Below are 22,022 nucleotides of genomic sequence, written 5' to 3'. Positions count from 1 at the left end.
CACCGAGACAAGCAGAATTCGAACTAAATGTAAAAGGTATTCCCTCAAATACCCTAAAATGAACCGCATTTCTAATACTTGGCAGAAGTCCAAATGGTGCCAGGTGGGCCCCTTTGGGCCTGTCAACAAATGCAGTTTCACGATCAAGAAACACCTAAACCGTGTGCCTCCACATTGTATATTGGGTCACACACAAAAAGGGGATTTCTAGCTTTGACCTAAGCATTGAGATACGTGATGTGAGTGGACTCTGTCCTCAATATAATTTGCTTCCCAGTCTGTTTGGGGCCTTAAAAAGGTCAACACCAGCACTATTAATTTGGCCAGAAACAAAGTGGTAATCAATGCAAATAGTATAATACCAAAGTAATATGCAAATTATCACAGCAGCCCCATGAACAGTATCTTACAATTATCTTATAGGGATGTTATCAAGGCATGAATCCAGAAAGGTAACTACGAGTGAGGCAGCCAAAATTGATAAAAAGGTTATTGCTGCATTCTGGACACCCAGTTGCAGTAGCATAATCATAACACCTTAAAGGGTTTTTTATTATTACTATCATCCAGGAAGACCTAGAGCTAGGACACTGTAACATACTAAGGCAGCTTCCTCAAGTAGGGAACATATGAAACTGGGCAAAAATCTTCCTAGTCTGGTAATTGATTATTTACAAAGCAACTCAAAGCATGTTGGTTGTGCAGTGGGGATCCTAATTTCATTCAGCAATGCAATAATAATCCCTCTCACGAGCCAGGAAGGGAAAGTTTAACGTACAAGCAGCAAGTCCCACTTCTCCAAGATCCTTTCCATAACCTTAGGCTAGATAAACTGGTAAGAATTAAAAAAAAAAAAAAAAGAAGACTTGTAAGAAAGGAATAAAAGATACAGTAAGCTCCAACTCTGTATGAGTAGATACCATGTCAAAACAGATGCAAGCAATTTATCTGCAAAGTGTTTTAAGAGTGGTCATAATACGCCAAGATTTCTTCAAAACCCCGCCTTGGAATCAAGCTGAAGATTACCCTCCCCACACACTATTTGGAAGAGTTTCAATGGATATTTAAAAGTGATTAAAAGCAAGATTTCTTTAATACCATCTGCTTTAAAACTGCTTTAGCTATTTTAGATTTCTATTGTTAATTGTTTTCTATTTTTTCTATTTTTTATGTAAACTTCCTAGACAACTTAGTAGGATGGGTGGTATACAAATGCAATGAAACACTAAGATGTAGGGCTGAATACCAAAACATTACCAAGCAGTGCTCCAAAAGTTGTGCAATGTCAGCAAAATTTGCTGCAAATTGCAGGCTCATGTCTGGATACTCTGGTTCTCAGAAGCACTAGTGGTTATAATAGCTTTCTCCGATGGGTGCTAAAACAAAAGAGAAATGAATTTCTCATTTCTAAGTACAGTCATACCTCCTTTTGCGTCTGGGATCCATTCTGGAGCCCTGGATGCTGGACGAAAGGGACACTCAACAAAGTGCTGCTCTGAGCATGCACAAAGTGCGATTTAGCAACCTGTTCTGGTACTTCCAGGTTTGCTGCAGACGTTTGATGAAATGGACCCTAAATGGGGCACACTTAAAATGAGGTATGACTGTACATGGCCTATGTTAGATATATACATATTCCTGAAGTGTTTAAATAACTCCAAAACTCCAAAAAGAAGAAAACTTTAATTACTCTGAATGAGAAATATAAAGAGGAATTAATAGTGGCTGAAGTTTCTACTGCAGCATGGTCAAAGTTAAAATTCAACCTTGTACTTCTGAAACAATAATACAGGCATACCGTACTTTTTGCCATTATATATGTCTCATGTAGACTCCATTAAGACATAAAGCCACAAATGAAATAGCATAAGCTAAAGTACTTTCATTAATTTATATAGTTATGATAATTTGGAACAGCCTTCCCCAACCTTGGACCCTCTGGATGTTTATGATTGCAGCTCCCATCATCTCTGTACATTTTGGCCAAGCTGGCTGAGGCTGATGCACAAGCTGGAGTCTGATACATCTGAATGACAGAAGGTTGGGGAAGGCTGATCTATAAAGTCAGTATAAATTAACCTCCTAAAATTTATATTTAAGATTGCTAATTATAACTGTAATTGCTCAGTGTTAAAAAGAAAACAGTAAGAGAATTTTTAATTTTCATTTAGTAAGTTTGAGAAATTAGTGTTTATTCTATGCAAGTATTATGCTATTCAACCCAACTGCTCAACACCTTCAAAAATTCCCCTTCAAAAATTAGATTGGTTCAAATTATAGTTGAAAGCACAGCAAGTTTGGCTTTTTTTATATCTGTCTTGCTATTTTGGAGTCACTAAGTTACAGTACCACAAAAAAAGGTATTGTAAATTATTGTCATAAGTAAACTTCACTAAAACAGTGCAATTCTACACACACTTACTCAGAAATAACCCCACAGTATTCAATGTGGCTTACTGTCAGCTACCGGTAAGTGCCCATAAGATATCAGCTTAAAAGAGCAATCCTAACCCCCAGCCAGTAACAGTGGCCCTGAATGGAGCAACATTGCCATCAAAGCAGCCCAACTCTGCAGCTCATACCAGTAGCCAGGTGGACGGTGAGGAAGTGACTAATGCTGCTCATTTTGAGCCAGCTCCAGTTTGGTACAACAAAGAGGCCTAGATAGGGCCCACCACCAGTAGGAAGACAAGCATAGGATCCAGCAGGTCCCTGGCTGGTTCAGCTCTATCCCCTCTTACCCCCAGAAACACCCAACCTGAGGGGGGAAGGTGTGTTGGCTGCAACTGGCATGGACACCACAATGGGGACTTCAATGGTGGCAGGAGCTCCCTGCCAGTGAAGTCTGCTAAAGTTGCACCCAAACTCTCTGTTGTATCCAAGCTCACATTAACAGTGGGTCAGTGGTTTGGCTTGCACTCTACACCAAGAATAGGAACTGTTTGATGTTTACAACCAAATAATGCTGCAATGCCTAGCAATTCCCTGGGAGGTGGACCTTACGGAGGCAAACTTGTCAAATTTATGAAGAGCCCCAGTAAACTATTGGGAATGGCAATCAGCACATGAAACAAAACATGTACCGGTAGCTTCCTATATATTCCACCCAGGACTAGCATATTTTATGTCTTTGATGGTACCAGTATACAGTGAGGGATCTGTGAAGATCTTGAGCTTCCTTGGAGAACTACCGATTCCTTCCTAGGGTAATTCTTTATACCAAAGCTTAATTTGCAGTTTTCCCAGAAACCATGACAACTGAAAGTATAACATAGAAATGTGGACTACTACACATCTGCCACATAGCCCCTATTTCTAGTACCTTAGGAAAAGATTTTCATAATCTTTTTACCTCAGTAAAATACCCATGTAAAGCATTTTAGAACAACCAAGAAAAGGGGCACATCTTGCTGATCAACAAATCTGTAAACAGATACAGATTTATGAATTTGTGTGCTAGAAAACCCCAAATGTTTCTATGGAAATTTGCAAAGCTAAGGTTACATTTTTAGTTAGAATTGTTTAGCAAGCATAATGAACAAGGACAATCGTTTCAGTTACTCAAGCAATTTAAACAAGCTGAAATCTGAATCCCCAAGCTGTTAAAACAAATCTCATATCATGGTGGTTTCCCTTACAGCTGCAGTACAGCCATGCAGTAACCTCATAAAAAAACCAAAACTTCAGTGTTTGTTGACAGACACAAAAGAGCAAAAGTTACACCAGTGATGAACACTCAAGGTTTGACAGTTCAGCAGCAACTATGAAACCTGTGTACTTTGAGCACTATTATAAAAACAACAATTTACAAAAATACTTTCAGTATACAAGTGCTGCATTAGGCAACAATTGGTTATTATATTTGAGAACTACCAAATGTTTTGTGATATTGGGCTGGGATTGTGGTGTATTATCAAAACTGTACTATTTACTCTTCCTTGATATACATAACAGTTCAGTTTTATTAGATGCACATTAGCCAGTGCTTGAACTAAATAGCTATAATTTTTTATGATAATCTACTAGTAACAGACAGTTACACGAGTATGCTTATAGAAGCAATTTAATGATAACCACATTTATGCTATATCACTGTTGATACCTTAATTATTTTTAAGATATGGAAAAGGCAAGTTGCTTCATTTTCTATATTTTAATTAAATATCTTGACTCATTTTCTTTGGCTGTAGCTTGACTCTAAAGATGTGTTTTAAAATTCAAATTTCTGTAATACTGTACATGGGGGAAAAACATATTCTTTAAAATATATATACACTGTGTATTAAGACTATGCAATACAGTAGAAGAAATCAATTTCTCCCTAACTTTATCTTGCATCCTCTCTAGACAAAAGGTACTGTATTCTCAAGAACTTGCCTCATCACTGGCTGGGGTTGCATGTCACTCTAAATCAAACCATGGTTTACTAAAAACAAGCAAGCTTCTGTAAAGGAATTCACAGATACTATGTGCATCCCTGGTCATTCAGTTTCTGCTGCTGAGCTGAGCTAAGATTTGGCTTAGTGTGAACTTAATCCAGACTCGTGGTTAGGTCTCTCCAAACCAACTAGGAACTGTAACCACGGTTTGCACTAGGATTTACAGCTTGTGGTTTGTCCATGAAAGCTAAAGAGTGAGCTAGCTAAACCAGGCTCAGGAGGCACACTAAGCCAAACCATGGCTTATAACAGCAGCAGAACAACCAGAAAGAAGCTAAGTGCTCACAATCTCACGAGAGCCCACAGATTCATACCAAGTCTTAAGTAGAATTAGCATGGTGTGTATACCAGGACACTTTCTTTGCTGAAGTTTACATGTGTAAACTGGTTACATCTCCTGGTGATGGGTAACCTACAAAACAGGAAGGCTAAAGCTCTTATAAGTGACCTTCTGTTAAACAACAACAAACCTAGAAAACTATTTTAAAGTTTTGCCTCCTTCAAAATTTGGACTAGGCACATAGTACAAATGCCTTGTAAAAATGCAATCTACAATAAGCACACACCGTAGTCCTAACCTTTTCAGACCCAGGACTCAAACATGCATTTGGGGCCAGATTTCGTAATTTTTCACCATATATTTGTATGGCAGTAGAGCTGCTGCTGCAACATACCTAAAACTCCTGAATGAATTTACAGATATTCACACCACTTCAACTACAAGATAAGGCACTCTTCCACATCATTACTAACACTGTTACTAGCTAAGAGGCTAAGATTGCTGAAGTCATTCTCTCAACATTAATTTTCCAGAGATGTCTCTTCTATGGAGGCATGAGATGCCTATATACTTTTACTACTTTCTCAACTCTGTGGATATGTTTTAAAACAGATTTAAACTGCATTAAACATTCTACAGAATGTAAAATGGAAGGCCACTGGTTTTACATTGGGTAATTGCTGTATTCTTAAGAAGATGAGGTTGTAAGCTCACCCCTTTGCATTCTCAAAATTGCATTTACTCAGAAGTAAACCACAGTATGTTTCAAGAAAATAACTTTCCACCACTTCTTTAATTACATTTTAAATGCAACTTTTCATTTGGTGCAAAAGAAGAAACCATTCCATATTAACTATATTTATTAAAAGACAGTAAATTATTTCTTCAGAGAACAGCACCATATCCAACAGGGAGGGGTTACAAATATATGAAAGGTGTTTTTTCTAAACCAGTATCAATTTCTACAAGCTATGTCCTTACAAGAGAAATTAAAAGCCCCAGCATTAAAGGACCAAGTGTTTTGGGCAACACTAGTCAATATGTTTGAAGATAGCAAAAAGGCAGAGTAGGCCATCCATTCAGATGTAGTGGCTTTTTAGTAATATTCAATAGTTTCCCCAACTTTGTGTTTCAGTAAATTATATTCGCTCATGCCTATCCTTCATAGAAAAACAAACATGAAAAACATAGTCCACTGTGTTGTAAGCATATTTAAATGGCCAGTCTAAATGTTTTTCTAGAGTGCAAGACACATCCATAATTTCAGTTACAGAAGTTAAATCTGTTGCACTTCTTGCTTTAAAATGAGTGCATTAATGTGAGCTGCTAGGTACATAGCTTATACCCTGCATACATCTTTTAGAAATGCCTTCCAAAAAAACCATTTTTCTGCATGGTAACTGCTATGTACAGTATTCTATGAACTAAAGTCACTTAGGGAGCACTGAGTGGATGGCCTTTTGAAACAAATGTTTCTCTGACTTAGGTAGGTCTGAAACACTAAGCAACCAAGAATCTAGAACCTGCTTTCAGGTAAAGGTAAGCAGAATCAGTTCAAAATGTGAGGTTATCTAAGAGCATCCTGTGCTTCCCCCTTGGAATGATGCTAAACGATTTATAGAAGAGAAAAAAGCAGACCTTTATTATAGCTGATAAAATGCAAACTGGAGCATGAAAATGTAAACAGATTCTATCTGAAGTATTGTATCTATAAGCAAAATGTTAAGAAACGGAATATTCTAAGCAACATTTTCATATGGAATTTCAGAAATATTTACAACAGTTTACCCAATAAGGGAATCACTTCTTTAAAATGTATTGTAACTTTTCATTTGATGTAACAGTTTATGCCAAACTTGTGTTATTCATTTAGCTATTTTGCCTTTACATAAAATTCACAATCTCTTCAGTCTCTAGCACTGATCGCCATTTCACAGCACAGTCAGCCCACACGGAACAGATCAATAACATTACAGACACAAGACTAGACTGTATCCATTTAATAACCACAAGAAAGTGTACCATTCAGCAAAAACTCACACACATTATAAAACTGCTGGAGAGCAAGAGCTAGATAACAATGTAAATCAAAGTAAAATCATAACCAAATATGTCAATTATAAAATCTATTTCTCTTTTCAACACTGAATGCATGCACCTAGGAAACTAAAGTACAACTATAGCATGCACATTTAGTAAGGGAAAACCAAGAATAGCCATCCAATCCATTACTAACTAGTCAAAGTGCTGTGCATGAAGCAATTCTTTCAACCACTGCTTGCTACCCAGTAATGCATTGTTCCTATGAGCAAAACCTGTTCAAACCTATTTATTATAATGAAAAGATTTTGTTGAAGAAGTTGAGGTTTACCATTTACTTTAGCACACACTACTTACTAGGTGGATATTAAAGGATTAAGAAAACCTAAAACCTACTGTGTGAAAAGTATTTTAAAGTTTATACCTCTCATCTAAGACCATTCAACACAACTTTCCAATTCTATATTTTTCATATTTGTTTAAGAAGCTACTAATAAATTTTCAAAAGAGAAAGCTGTGAATATTAAAACCAAGTTACTGTTAAGTTACTATAATGCTGAGAAACATGAAGAAATGGCTAACACTACAAATTATTAGCTTGCGCACTGGTAGTCGGTAAAACATCAGTAGCAGTAAAGCACAGTTGTGGTATTCCAAACAACACACACACTGTAGTAATTTAACAAATGATAATGCACGGTAATGTTAAGGATATTAGAATACTGAAAGCTAAGTTGAGAAGAAAACTATATACTGTACACTTACCTGAAGAACAAGAGATAAGAAAAACAGCAAACACCAACTTTGTAGCAGCTCCCATTTTCCAAATAGTTAGAAATGATATGAAGTTATTCTATATATCCAGCTTTCCAGGTCCTCCAAATATGAAAATCCCTCTTTCACTTTATTAAAATTTTCTGTAAGAACATATTTGGAAAGTAGTGTCCATAAGAGTAAAATCAGATTTCAATACTAGTGTATCTAGGTCTTCCTTAGTAGATCCTCCAGTAAAGGGATGTATGTATTTAGGAACATACACGTCATTTGGCTTCTGTACACAAACAGTGGCAAAATTCAATTCATAAGAACATATTAAGGACCCAGTTTAAAAGGTCAATAGTAAAGCAATTGACCGACTACTAAGCAAATTGCCTTGGAGCATTGTTTTCTTCACTTTAAAATCTGTAAAATATCCCCCAGGAGTACTGGAATCAGGCAAGTAGCACAGATATTAGTAAACAATACTTTCTTCTTCACGCCTCTTTAACAGTATGTAGTGTCTGGGTGAGAAATAGTTCCACATTAGTTTCAAGTGTCAGCACAAACCTGTTTTCAACGGAATGGGCAATAGTAAATTAATCCATTAATAAAAAAAGGAATTTGTGAAACACTGATGTTTCCTATCAATAATGCTGAGACCAAATAACACGGACAGGGCAAAAACCAGAGCTTATCTGTCCTCCACAGCACCACAAATGTCTCTCTGATCTTTCTTTACCTAGTGTATTCTCATTTCCACTTTCCACTTTTTACATTCAGTCTTTTGTCCATGCCCGCTCAAGAGGAGTAGATGGTATAATTTGACACTCGATTTGCCTTCGAAGGAAAAAAAAATAAAAGCCTTAAGGAAACTCCCCCAGTCCATATGACTCCCTCCCTCAGTTAATGCTTAAAATATCCTTATATTCGGGGTTTAAAAACCACACAAAAGTGGTGGAGGGAAGAGGGAGGGCAATGCGGCTTCCAGCTATTTTGGAGGGTGGAGTGAGTGGAGGGTAGTAGAGAAGCGCAGAAAAATTACTTTCTTCACTGTTCTAAAAAACCAAATCTTTAAACACAACGACGATCGAAAGAGGCTTGGGAGCGATCTTTCCCGAAGCGGCGGTGCAAGAGGAGGTCTCAAAAATGGATGAAGCAGGTGAAGCGATGCTTTTTGATAACCATGGTGATCCGATGTGGGCAAATGGGTCTTCTCGAGTGGCCGGGCTGGTGGGGCAAGGTATGCACGATCTCTTTTCTCTCTCTCTCCCCCTCCTTGCTTTGCAGTAGATGCTCTTCCAAGCTGGGTGTATGTGCAGGCGTCTAGTTCTCTCTCTTTTTTTTCCTTTTCCCCTTCCCTGCAACTCTTCACGGGATCACCATTTCCTACAGAGTCGTCCTCTTCGGTCGCTGTCGAGGCAGGACCCTCCGTGCACGACTCAGCTTTTGTTTTGTTTCTCTCTCACACACTCACACCCCCCCCTCTTCTTTTCCTCCTCCTCCTCCTCCTCCTCCCTGCCTTCCTCCGTTCACAACTGCAGCGTGCAGACGAGAGAGAGCGAGGGAGGCGGGCGAGGAGGTCACGGAGCCGGGTCAATCCTCGCTCTCGCCCCCTTGTGCCTCCCACACAACGGGCGGAGAAAAAGAAGAGAGAGGGGCGACCACGGCGGACGACGAAGCCGACCACCACGACGGCGGCGGCTCGACGCCTCCCTCTCTCTCTCTCTCTCCCGAGCCCCGCCGCCCCCTTTTCTCCTAGCTCTTCCTCCCCGGCTGCGAAGAAGAACCTGCTGCTCCGGCGTCCGGCCCGGCAAGGCGGCCGAGCCCAACTTTGCGCCCGCGGTGATGAAGTTGAAGAGCTGAGGAGCGGCAGGAGAAGGAGGAAGGGCCGAGTCGAGCAGCTTCTCCTTCAGGACGACGCCGGAAGGGGAACGGCGAGCGGAGGAGGGCGAAAGGACCGGCTTTATCGTCCCGCAGATCCGGCTGGCAGCGCTGAGTGGCCCTCCCTACCTTGCTGCGCCCCTGTGGTAATTTCATAGCTACCCATTCACTTGCGTGGTGTCGAGAACAGACCCAAGATGGCGGCGCCCGGGCGATTGTTTTTGTTTCCTCTCCACCTCGCTTTTTTTTTTTCCTCCCTCCCTCTCTCTCTTTAACTCCCTCCCTCCCACCAACACCCTGCTCGCGCACGCGCACGCGCTCTCTCATCTACCCGGCTCGGCCGGCCCCAGCAGCTGCCGTTTCATGGGCGCGCGCGCGCGCCACGGTTAGTGGTGGTGGTGGGGAGGAGTAGGAGGAAGAGAGATACGGGTTGGGGGGATGGGGGCTCGCCTCCATTTGATTGGCAGCCCGAGCTAGCCACTGAGCTAAAAAGAGTAAGGGGCGGGAAAGGTTCAGCCTTGAACGTAGGCGGGTTCTGCTCCCGCCCCTGGATTCGACTCCACCCCTCAGCTGGGCGGGGTTCGGCCGCCGTGTTCCATGTCTTGGCATTTCTGGCAGGCGCTGAGGAAGGTGAGGCGCTGCTCGAAGCCCGGCAAGAAAGCAGGGGCTACGTTGCCTGGTTGCCAGGCTTATACAGTAAACGCCAGACTCATTTAGTTCATTTTACTGGGGAACTCAGGGCTGCATACCTAAGTGGGTCGTGCAGCCCCGAACCTTGTGCCCTGTTTACTCGGAAGCCCCGCGGAGTCAGTCGTGCTTCTGAGGCAGCGTGCGCATAGGATGGCAGCCTTTGCTTGGGTCCATTAAGGCGGCAGTCCTTTCAGCACCCTTTCCCCAGTGGTGCTGTGTTAGGCAGTTTTCAGGGGACGGGTGCGGTGTTTAAGAAGAAACTTTCCCCTCTTTCCTTTATGTGCGCTTTTCCCATGCAGGTAAATTATGGGCAGTTGAGCTGTTCATTATGGATAAAACAAATGACCGATTAAGGCTGCAATGATGTACCCATTTGCCTAGAAGTAAAAACTCAGTTGAACCTAGTCCTGCATTTGAGCATAAATGTATAGGATTTCATGGCATGGGACTTCAGTCATGGATGTCCAGCTAAATAAATACAGATTATTATTTTTTAAGTGATGAGGTTATGGGGGGGGCTGTTTATTTTGTGCAAGTCAAGGCCCATTACTTATATTTGAATGGGGGGTGTATTTCTCTTGCCTGGAGATGTGAGCTCTTTAAGAACATAAAGACAAGCATACTGGATCAGACCAGTGGCCCATCTAGCCCAGCTTCCTGTTCTCACAGTGGCTGACAAGATGCCTGTGGGAAACCTGCAACTGGACATGAGCACAGTAGCTCAAGTGAGAACTACCCATAAAAAAATAATGGGGGAAACTAGGATTTTAGTGTAGCTGTAATGGTGCACCAGTGTATTCATCCACCAAATGAAAGGTGGCAGGAAGGACAGGAGTCCCTGTCTCTGGTATGAATGGCTCAACCCATAATTTATCTGTTGCATGTGTTTGCCTCTCACTGAGCTATGTATTATTAGCAGTGACTGAGGTTGCACAACAGGCAGGAAGAAGCTGCTGCTAATGACCCAAAAGTGAGGGTGACTTGAGCCTATGGAAAATGCAGAACGGCATGATTGAATCATAGAATCATAGAGTTGGAAGAGACCACAGTTTACAGAAACATTGAAACAAGCACCACATAAATACACAACAATCTAATATGGCAGTAAGGAAATAAAATCACAATTTTGTAATTGCAATAAAATCCCTTCTGGTAGAAAATAAACACTAATGACCACAGCATAAGAACATCAGTAGTTGACAAAGAAGCCAATCCAAACAGAAAAATCTTTGGTCACTGAGCATGTTCAGTCATATTTAGGCTATTCAAGGGAGCATTCCCCTTTAGGTTTGTTTTTCCAAAGGTTTTTTTGGTTCTGCATATCTCAGGGTTTCCCCAAGTAAGCCGATACCTCAACTCTTGTTTATCTTGCCTACATGGCTAGTAGGATTCAGCACCTGAATTCTCTATTCCAGGGCATGATAATATTTATACCGCAGAAGATTTTAAAACACATTCCAGATGGCGCAGGTGGGAGTTGGTGTTCAGATGTAACATTGGACACATTCAAGCTAGACAAAACACTTGAGGGGAGGGCATGGAGCATGGCCAGTTAGGGGCTTGGGGTGTCAAGGGGGAAATGGCCTTGTGAGAGCCCTAAGGTCATAGTGAGAGGCCTGGAGGGCTGTAATTGGGTTCTAAGCCTTAGATTCCCTATCCATTTTAACCCAACCTTCATGAGGAAGAGTACCATAGTCATATATGACTAACAGTTTTGCAGTTGCAGTTCTCAAACCATGGGTGGCTATTCCACCTAGCCAGCATCATTTGCTTGTGCATATAGTCCTTTGAAAAGTCCAGTCACTTAAACATTCAGTTAAATTAGGAGCTCATGCAAAAGAAAAGCCAAATAAATTGACTGAATACTGTAGTATCAAATTCTCCATGGGTAGTTATAATTCTTTCCTAAGGCTTAATGTAGTAGACGGATCTGCAATTTTTTATACCTAATGATGAGGGGAAACATTAAAATATGAAGGGAAAGCAAATATGGTAAAAACAATGTACAGTTCAATCCTATGCTTGTCTATGCAGAAGTTCATCCCACTAAGTTCACTTTTTCCCAGGTAAGTATGTATTGGATAGCATCCTTACTGAGCTAAAATCAATGCAGCTGATACCTTGTTAAATTTGAAAAGAAAATAAATTGAAAAGAAATTGCATTCTTTTTAAATAAACAATTAAAAAAAATCACTACTGATTCTTTTTTTATTTTATTAATTTTTTAAGAAAATTTTTCTTTTACAAATTTAAATAACACATTCGTATCCACTATAATACAAAATTCTTTTGGACTTCCCCCCGCTCCCTCCACAATCCTCATAATTTTAAATTTGGTTCACATTTCCTTTGTAATTGTATTGCCAGTTAATAAATCTTTACAGCTCTTTTCCCTCTTACAATACCCTTTCTCCTCACAAAGCCTCTTTAAATCCAACTAGCGTTGTCTGTTCATCACAAATATTTTCCAGATAAATCGTAAACTTTCGCCAGTCCTGTGTGAACTTGTGATCTTTTTGGTATCTTATTTTTCCTGTCAGTTTATCTAATTCAGCAAAGAATCACTACTGATTCTTAATGAGTGGTTTATGTGAGTGGCTAAGAGAACTTAAGTTGTTCACTATCGTATGTGCTAGATAAGCCTTCCAGTTGGACTGCAACTTTCATCACCAAAGGTTAGGGATGATGAGAGTTGTAGTCTAATATTTGTAAGGTACTAGATTGGGAAAGGGTGCCCTAGATCAGGGGTTCCCAAACTGTGTTATGTGGGCCACCAGAAAACAATTTATAGGCTTTTCATCCTCAGCATTTCATGGTGTTGGAATGTGCTAATAATAGGACTCAGTAAAACTTCCATCTTCCTGAACTATTCATAGTTTCTATTTCACAAGCACTGGCATGGTATAATAGTGTACTTTTTAATCCAAGATCATGCTCCAAACAATGAGTGCTAAACAGTAGGCAATATATTTTGAAGAAAACTTGCAACCCAGTAGGTTTATCATGTACTGCAAAGTATGTCTCCTTCCCCAATCCCAACTGAACCTGAAAAGTTAATGTTTACCTTTATGCAGGATTATGCAGTTTTGGAAATAACAGGGTATATTGGAGCAGAATGGGTGCTTCCATTTCTGCTGAGGAACTTGGAATGAATTACAAATATTAATTAAATCTTGCAACACCCTGTTTAACCTGTAGTTTTGATATTCTTCTATCCCAACACTGAAACTCAACTTGTTCTGCAAGTTTATACTACAGCCCCATCAGGCTCAGCAGCTTCAGAATCATTACCTTGACGTTGGAGTAGAAAATTACAGACACAGATTTATCACGTTTACCATCAATCCCATACATTATATGCCATATATCACTGAACCTTTTCATTCTGGGCTGTTTGCTTTCTTCTTTTTAATGTAAGCAAATTAAGGAGATAGGGGTGTGTGTGTATTTTAGAATCTTGTTCTTGAACTTGAACCGAAATATAGACTGCCCTCACTCTTCTTGGGCCCCTAACCATTAGGAAAGTGAGCATGGCTTTCCCCATAAGCCATCTCTGCTGATCAAACTTTAAGTGTGTGGTGATCACCAATGTGCTAATAACTTTCAACGACAGTACCAAACATGTTTGGCACTATAGAAACCGTGCATTTCCAGTATATCAAAATAAATCTCTTTTAGTGGGAATATGCTCTCTTTGTAAAACAAAAAACAAACACCAGTTACTATCAATGTGTTCCTAATGATTTTAGCAACAGTATTCAAAATGTATAAGCAAGCTAGCAAGACAAAAGAAAAGGCAACACTAGTCTTTAGGATTGCCATGGATTTCTCTGGAGCTTGCTCGTCAATAAATAGGAAGAGGTATTTTGGGCTAACCTACAAAGCAGTCAGTTCCTAAAGGCATAATTTGCTTAACTGAAACTTGCCTGCTTCTCACATTGTGGCTATGCAGACTTAGAATGGCAATTAGTAGTTTCTCACAATTCACCTGTTTCAAGAGGCATAAGCTAAAGTTGCAATCCTATACCCACCACGTGGTAGTATGCCCCATTAAACTAAATGGATGTATGTCCTCTCTATTATTCTGCCCATTTCCACTGTGTGACATAAGACAACATTTCCCACTAATCCCAAGAAGTGAGAAGAATTAAATAGCAGCATCTTATTTTACTTTTTTCAAAAACCCTTGGGGAATTGGTTTACCTATTTCTTTAACTGAGTTATACCTGTCATACTTCAGATTCACTTAAATTAAGAAAACAGAATTTTCCATTTTAAAACAAATCTGACAAAGTTTAAATTTTGAAATTTGGATTTTAAACTTTGAATTTAAGGGATCACATTTTACACCAAACTTTGAAGTTCTACCGTTACAATGAATAAATGAGTGATTGCAATATTGCAGTAAATTGTTTTGCAAACTGCCTGTGCTATATTGTCAAATACTGACTGCTGCTGCATATCACCTGTCAGATACTGTCAAGTGTTTGTGGCTGCCGTGGACCACAACTCAGATACTGGCTACTTCTGCATGTCAGCTGGTAGATCATGTTAAATACTTACTACTGCTGTAGGTTAGCCACCAAATATCTCTCTCACTTCTGCAAATCAGATTCCTCCCCCTCCCTACGCCCCATCACCTTGTGCATGTCACCTGTCAAATAGTGAATTGTGCTATAAAATCATGGTGATGAAGAACAGTTGCCAAATAGTAATACATCCAGAGAATATCCAGACAACATTTCACCACTAAACTCGGCAAAGGATCCTTTTAAGGACAATTGTTTAAAGCAAAGCAGTATCAACTTTTAAATAAATGTAACTTACAAAGGGCATAAGTCCCGTTTCACACATTACTTTCAGCCCAACCCTAATCATATTTTCAGAGGGGTTTACTTTCAGGTGACCAGCCTTTTTATATCACAGTCTTTGCAGATAATTGGAAACATGAGTCACATTTCGGCAAGTCACGCAAAGAAAGGGAAGTGTGGACAGGTCTCTGGTTAGGACCAACTATTTTAGTATGTGCTTGTGAAATTTCTGTACTTAACTGCTTCACTACTTGTGTGTCATATGGGGATGACATTACTTCTGTCATATATGTGCATGGACTTGTCCCAAATTCTCACCACAATCCACAGGCCAGAAATGCTATTTAGGGAATGGGGCCTAATGTTTGCATTGGCCATAAGCTTCAACTACATTCTCTACGAACAAAAGATGTGGAAGAGATGTGGTTCATGTCACCTCATAATTATGTATTGTCAGATAACAACTATTACAATAATTAGCTATATCTTTACTCAAAATATTCTTGATTTGAAATTCTGCATGATGTAAGAGTCCATCTGCAGAGTTAACCTCCCCACATATACATTTTGCTTAAAATTAGATGTCCCAGGGTATGATCTGAGGGTATCTTAACGCCAACACCTTTCTGAAGTCAGGCAGGTCTGAGTCTAATCCGTGTCTCGATGGGCAGTCACCTGTGAACCACATGTGCAATTTGTTGGGTTCCATGAAGCAAGAAAGATGGGATTTAAATAATGTGTGATTGAAGGCAAAGTAGATGGGGGAAAGAACAAGAAATAGGGTATAATCAACTACACAAAAAGAATGAAAGGGCAGAAAAGACTTTCCCAATACAGAGAAGGAGTGATTGGGGCTCATCTGTAGATGGAAACAAATATATCTGAATATCTTTACAGACCAAATATCAAACTGATATACATAGGTGAGCTAGATGTTTGGCCTTAATGGAAAATAAGTTAGGTAGCTAGTCTCCTGTTGAAAGGGTTTGAAATGTATAAAACAGAAATTTCAGTAAACTTAACAATATACGAAGCCAAAGCCTCCAAGGGCACTGCTAAAAGCCACTAGAGACTAAAATACAATCCTATCATGCCATTTGAAAAATGCTCAGGCTCTGGAAAACCTCCAGAAAGGGATGATTACACAATCGAAACTATGTGTAATAATGTCCTTTTAATATGTTGCATAGACAGGTGCATTCAAACAGTGTTCTTAGTCATCTAATGTCACAGTTAATTAGTCTGCCAACCATGGCCGCTGTGCAAATGGTCCCAGGGCATGGTTGGAAGGCAAATACCACAGCAACCTTGATGAACCTTAGTCGGCGCCTAGATTGGAGATACCAACTTGAGTTATGTGGAAGAAAGGTGGGGTAGACCTTATTTATTCATTTTAATTATTAATAAACACTCTTCGTTGTTTGCACAATCCCAGCTCAGGCAATAACATTAAAATACAATAAAAGCATATTTATTTTAGGTATAGCTCAGTGGCGTAGCGTGGGGGGTGCAGGGGGGGCCGGCCACACCGGGCGCAACATCTGGGGGTTAGGGAAATCCACGGGTTAGGGGGCGCAAATCCACGGGTTAGGAAGCGCAAATCCATGGGTTAGGGGGCGCAAATTACTTGCCTTGCCCCGGGTGCTGATAACCCACGCTACGCCACTGGTATAGCTTAAAATAAAAGCAAACAATATACAGTGGTACCTCTAATTACGAATGCAATCCGTTTTGGGGTGCCGTTCGCACCCCAAGAAGTCCGTAAGTATAGTGCCGCTACTGCACGTGCGCGAAGTCCGATAGAGTACTTCTGTGCATGTGCGAAGTGCACAGATCGCTCCTGTGCATGCGTGAAGTGCGCAGATTGCTTCTGCGCGTGGGGCGAAACCCGGAAGTATGTACTTCCGGGTTTGCCGCGTTTGCAACCTGAAATTCCTCAACATGAAGTGAACGCAACCAGAGGTATGACTGTACTAACAAAATACAGTGGTAACACGGGTAACAAACACCTCGGGTTACAAACACTTTGGGATACAAAATCTGCTAACCCGGAAGTAGTACCTTGGGTTAAGAACTTTACCTCAGGATGAGAACAGAAATTGTGCGCCGGCAGCGGGAGGCCCCATTAGCTAAAGTGGTATCTCAGGTTAAGAACAGTTTCAGGTTAAGAACAGACCTCCGGAATGAATTAAGTTCTTAACCCGAGGTACCACTGTAATTGCATCAGCCAAATGAGTGGCACCACTTTAGCCTATTGCAGAGGTTTCGCCATGAGTGTTGGTTTGATCACAACTCAGGAGAGGGCATTCCAGAGTTGGGGTGCTACTATTGAAAATAATTTATTTTTTATTATTACTTACAGTAATCCGGGTGCTCCCTCCGATTTTTATTTTTAATTTATTACTTACAGTATAGCCCACTCTTCATTGAATATTTTCAGTCCCTTCATGTGGAACAAAGCAATTATCATACAGTTGGGTCTAACATCAACTTAATTCTTTCATCAGGTAAACAAGAAAAACCACAGTGACAAAATTTAGTATTTCCAATTTAACCAAATACCTAGGTGAAAACAAACAAAAGACATTCAAACCAAAGGTCTTAGCAACAGTTCCCACCCTGTTTTTCACAGCTCACCCCTTCCCTCTCCATCTCTCACACAGAGGAGGGTCCACTCTGTGCCAGAAGAGTCTTACACTGGGGCTTTTGAATAACATGACACTTTTCCAACCATACTCCAACCCATCCAAGCTCTCTCACTCTGACAGGTATTAATTGTTGCCCAGCCCACAAGCATCTGCACCCCTTACATGAAGCAAATAAGCTCCCTTTACCCCTTTCTCTGCACAATTTATTCATAAGTAGTGGCTTTTAAAGGTAAAGGCACCCCTGACCATTAGGTCCAGTCGTGGCCGACTCTGGGGTTGCGGCGCTCATCTCGCTTTATTGGCCAAGAGAGCTGCCGTACAGCTTCCGGGTCATGTGGCCAGCATGACTAAGCTGCTTCTGGTGAACCAGAGCAGCACACGGAAATGCCCTTTACCTTCCTGCCGGAGCAGTACCTATTTATCTACTTGCATGCTTTCAAACTGCTAGGTTGGCAGTTGCTACTGGCATGCTTTCGATCTGCTAGTTTGGCAGGAGCTGGGACCAAGCAACGAGAGCACACTCCGTCGCAGGGATTTGAACCACTGACCTTCTGATCGGCAAGTCCTAGGCTCTGTGGTTTAACCCACAGCGCCATATGTAATCTAATTCCTCAGTTATGTCTATCATACTGCCTATGCTTAACTCCTAACAGCAGAATAAATCCAGTCTCAGGGATAGTTTTGGATCTTCCTGGAAAATAATCCAGATGCCTATTTGCCCAGTGGTTAGACCAGTGGTTTGAAAAAGTTTGAGAACCACTGGGTTAGACTTCGATCTTGGCACCTAAGAATGTGAATGTATTTTAAAACTTTGTTTGTAGATGGGGCGGCGGAATATGCCCAGTTAACATTTTTTGTCTGATAAATAATATGAAACGCTGCATAACTCATGGATACGGAGCTGTAGCTCAGTTGTGGAACACCTGCTTTGCATGCAGAAGGAAGTTCAATCTCCAGGATCTGTAGGTAAGGCTGGGAAAGGTCTCTGTCTGAAACTCTGGAAAGCTGCTGCCAATCAGTGTTGACAATACTAAACAACATGAACTGATGAGGAAAGAGTACTGAAATTCAGATACGTGTTTCTGTTTGTGCAAAGTGTAACATCGCAACAGATCTTCAGTTAGCTCTCTTTACAATAGTTTATTTACTAAATTTTTATCCTTTTCAGGAGTATATTCTCACAAAGCAACATACATAAATAAACCCAACAACATGCAGTAATATAAAATGCAATGCAGCAATAATATAAAAAGCAGAATTCAGCCCAATAGTAATCAAATAGCTAACACACCTCACTGAGCATGACCATTGCCAGATTTTCTTCCACTCACATCCGACTCAGAAGGTTGGACCCAGATTTCATTTTCCACATATGAAAAAACGTTCCTGCCTGTGGAAGGCTTTCATCCATTGGAAGAATCCCACTGACGGGGATATTGATGGGAAGAGATTTCTGCTGATTTCGTCCTCTCCCTGCAGCCCCCAGCATCACCTCCCACACCACAGAATAGTGTGAGATGTGGCCCTGGAGGGCTGCAGATGGTATCAGCAAAAGTCACACACCCCTCTGCCAATAAGAGCAAAGTCTACATAAGCACCCTCCTGTGAGCACATTGGGTTTCATCTCTGGAATGGGGAGGGAATCACTTTCCAGCACTATCCTCCCAGTCACTGCCCCCCCCCCAAAGGATTGAGAAATCCTCTGGAGCAGACTTCCGGGTCTGCTCAGCAGTTGCGGAATTCCTCTGATCTAGAGGAACCCGCTCCGCAAAAATCGGGTCTTGCCGCCGCGGCGAAGGCGGAGACCCTTTAAAAATCCCAGGTGGAGGAAGCCTGGGAATGTGGGATTCGGCTGACACCAGGAGCAAGGAAACCCCTTTTTCAGGGATCCAAAGCGACGTAGGGTGAGCGGTGCGGTGTTTTCAATCGACCGCTATTTTTGTGGAGTGAAACCGCACAGCCGTTGCCGGAGAGTGCTGACTTTTTCTTGTGGACAATTGGACTCTAAACAAGTACCCGTGAGTAGAACGGAAAATTGGGCTAAGAAACATTTTAATTTGGCACTCGAGCGGGAAGGTTCTAAACAGGAAGTCCGCCTTCTGCTTTTGTAAACAGCCTGAAGCAAAAATTGTGCAAGCTAAAGTCTGGAAAGTTGTACATAAAGGTTTAAAATTCCTCCTGTTTTAACCATCTAAACCCCTCTTGGAGCAGGAGTAAAGAGGGGGAATTTTGACTCTTTAAGCCTGCAGGAGAGAGAGTAAAGAAAGATAAATTTCCACTGTCTCAAACCTGGGAACAGGGTGTCAGAGACAGAGATTTTTGGTGAAGTTCATTGACTGTGAAAGGAGCATCCTTTGACAGATAGTTAAAGAAGAGAAACAAATTGTCTCCAATGTTGCCTTTTGCATTTAAAAGAAACAAGAAATCTGAAAAATGAAAGTAACTTTTTTTTGTTGGATCTGCTTTCAAAAGATGGATACAAATAGAAATTGTCTCCTCTAGAGGGAGCTTGTTAAATTGTTGCTGGAGTCGATCTGGGGACTCTACAGCTGCGGTGATAAGGATCGTGGGATCAGACTGTGACCTTGAACAAAAATGTGTTTGGAAGAAGTTTTGGTGCTTGCCTTTTGCAAGACAAGCGCTTTGTTGGAGCAGATGCATGGGAAGATGGACTTGATGACTGTTGCAATCAAAAATTTTGGACAGTGAATATTTATACAGAAACCATCCAGGAGCCAACTCAGGAACCTGCCTTGACAGAGCAAGTGCAAACGCAGAAGATAACGGAGGAGGCTGCTGTTGAACCTCAAGAAATACAAATGGAGAAGCCCGAGGCCCTACAGGAGCATAAGCCATTGTTGTTGAAGGTTGAATCTGGAGTGGGCCAGGGGGAGTCTGGAGTTGTGGGGGCCCTTAAGTTTGGAGGGACTTTGAAATATGCCTTCAAATATTTTCTGGATTACACTGTTGATTGTGGGTAATGGGACTGTGGGGAATGGGCCAATCTGCTGAGGAGAGACGGAGATATTTTTGAGTTGGAACATCCCCAAGACCTACTCCTCCATGAGAAAGGAAAGGAATTAAGAAAGAGATCAACAAAAGATAAGGTAAAGTGCAAGTACAAACAAGAAGAAGATCTGCAGAAGGGACATGGAAAAGACTTAAGAGCCTCGGACATAAGATTACCAGGTTGATGGACTAGATGGAACGGACAGTAAGGACTGACATAACCCGAGACCAGGAAGAAGAGACGTGGGAGGAAGATTGGAAGAATTTTTTCTTACTTATATTGGGAATTAGTGTAAAATTAATGAGCATTAGGAGAATGTTGGAATGAAAATATTTGGCTTTAGTAGAAATGATATAAGGAATTACCTTAGTTTTCGGTCCAAAACACGCACTTTTTTGCTCCTAGAAAGTAAGGGAAAATGCCTGTGCGTGTTACGGAGCGAATGCACGGATCGGAGCCATGGCTGCCGTCAGTCAAGCAAAGCGGGAGCCGCTTACACGCTCTACGAGGCTCTTGCTTTGCTTGCTTTAAAGCGACCTGGAGCCGAGGAGGAGGAGGGAAGGAAGGAAGGAGAGCCATTGCAGCAAAGCGGGCAGCAGCCACTTACACGGGAGGAGGGACAGACGCTAGCAAAGGTCTGTGCGCTCTCTAAACAGAGCAATGAGGCTGCAGAGGGACGGCAGGAAGGATAGAATTTAAGCAACCAGCAGCAAAATAAAACCAACCTCGAGCTCTGAGCCACATAGTGAAAACCAGGAAGTAAAAAAAAAGGCTGGGGATGAGGGAGAGGGGAAAACTTCGCAAATCCCCGAGATCCGCTGGGACGGAGCAGCTTGTTTTCAGGCAGGATAGATTTGAGCATTGTCTGGGTCCTAGTGCTCCTACCGCTTTTTTGTGCTCCACTCTATTGCTGCTGGTGGCTGCTTATCACTCAGGCTGCAAAGAGGAGCGCTTTTACACAGCTAATGGCGAATCCCCTGCAATCCAAGTCCTCCTCACTTGCTCAAATCTATTCTGCCTCAAAACAAGGAGCGGAAGGAAAAGGCTGCAAACTGTTAAATGGAAAAAAACCCAGGCACAGGGCGAATACCTTAAGTATACCTTTAAAGCAACAGTGCTCTTTCCCTCCCTCCTCCCCGCTCAGCTCGCCGAAAAGCTCCTTCTCCACGTGTGCTCCTTGTCCCTTGAGTGCTTTTCCTTCCCTCCCCACTTAAAACGTGGTTACAAAGCACGGATCCACATGGATCCTCAGGATTTTTGCATTGGGCTACCCCAAACTCACCATCAGATCACATGTCTTTGGCCACAGCATGAACCATAAAAATCATACATCCACTGTTTCGTTTAGAATATTTTTTTCTTGTTTTCCTCCTCTAAAAACTACGTGCGTGTTATGGTCAGATGCGTGTTATAGAGCGAAAAATACGGTATGTAAAAATAAATATTAAGTTTTAAGCTTTAAGG

General features: G+C 41.4%; 1 protein-coding gene across 2 annotated transcripts in view; it reads right to left on the bottom strand.

The window, feature by feature from the left end:
* Positions 1 to 9,801, bottom strand: part of ACVR2A (activin A receptor type 2A) — a 62,228-nt gene extending 52,427 nt beyond the window's left edge. Inside the window, exon 1 of one of the 2 annotated variants that reach the window (XM_079993770.1) lies at positions 7,525 to 9,801. In XM_079993770.1, the coding sequence (XP_079849896.1) occupies positions 7,525 to 7,579 (55 nt within the window). In that variant the 5' untranslated portion in view covers positions 7,580 to 9,801. The remainder of the gene's footprint in view (positions 1 to 7,524) is intronic. The other variant, XM_079993771.1, reaches the window with a different exon arrangement.
* Between the last annotated feature and the right edge of the window lie 12,221 nt (positions 9,802 to 22,022).

Source organism: Podarcis cretensis (genome assembly GCF_951804945.1).
Source record: "Podarcis cretensis genome assembly, chromosome: 1".
Lineage (NCBI taxonomy): Eukaryota > Metazoa > Chordata > Lepidosauria > Squamata > Lacertidae > Podarcis > Podarcis cretensis.
The sequence above is the reverse complement of the archived record's forward strand: the minus strand, read 5'-3'. Positions and strand labels throughout refer to the sequence as shown.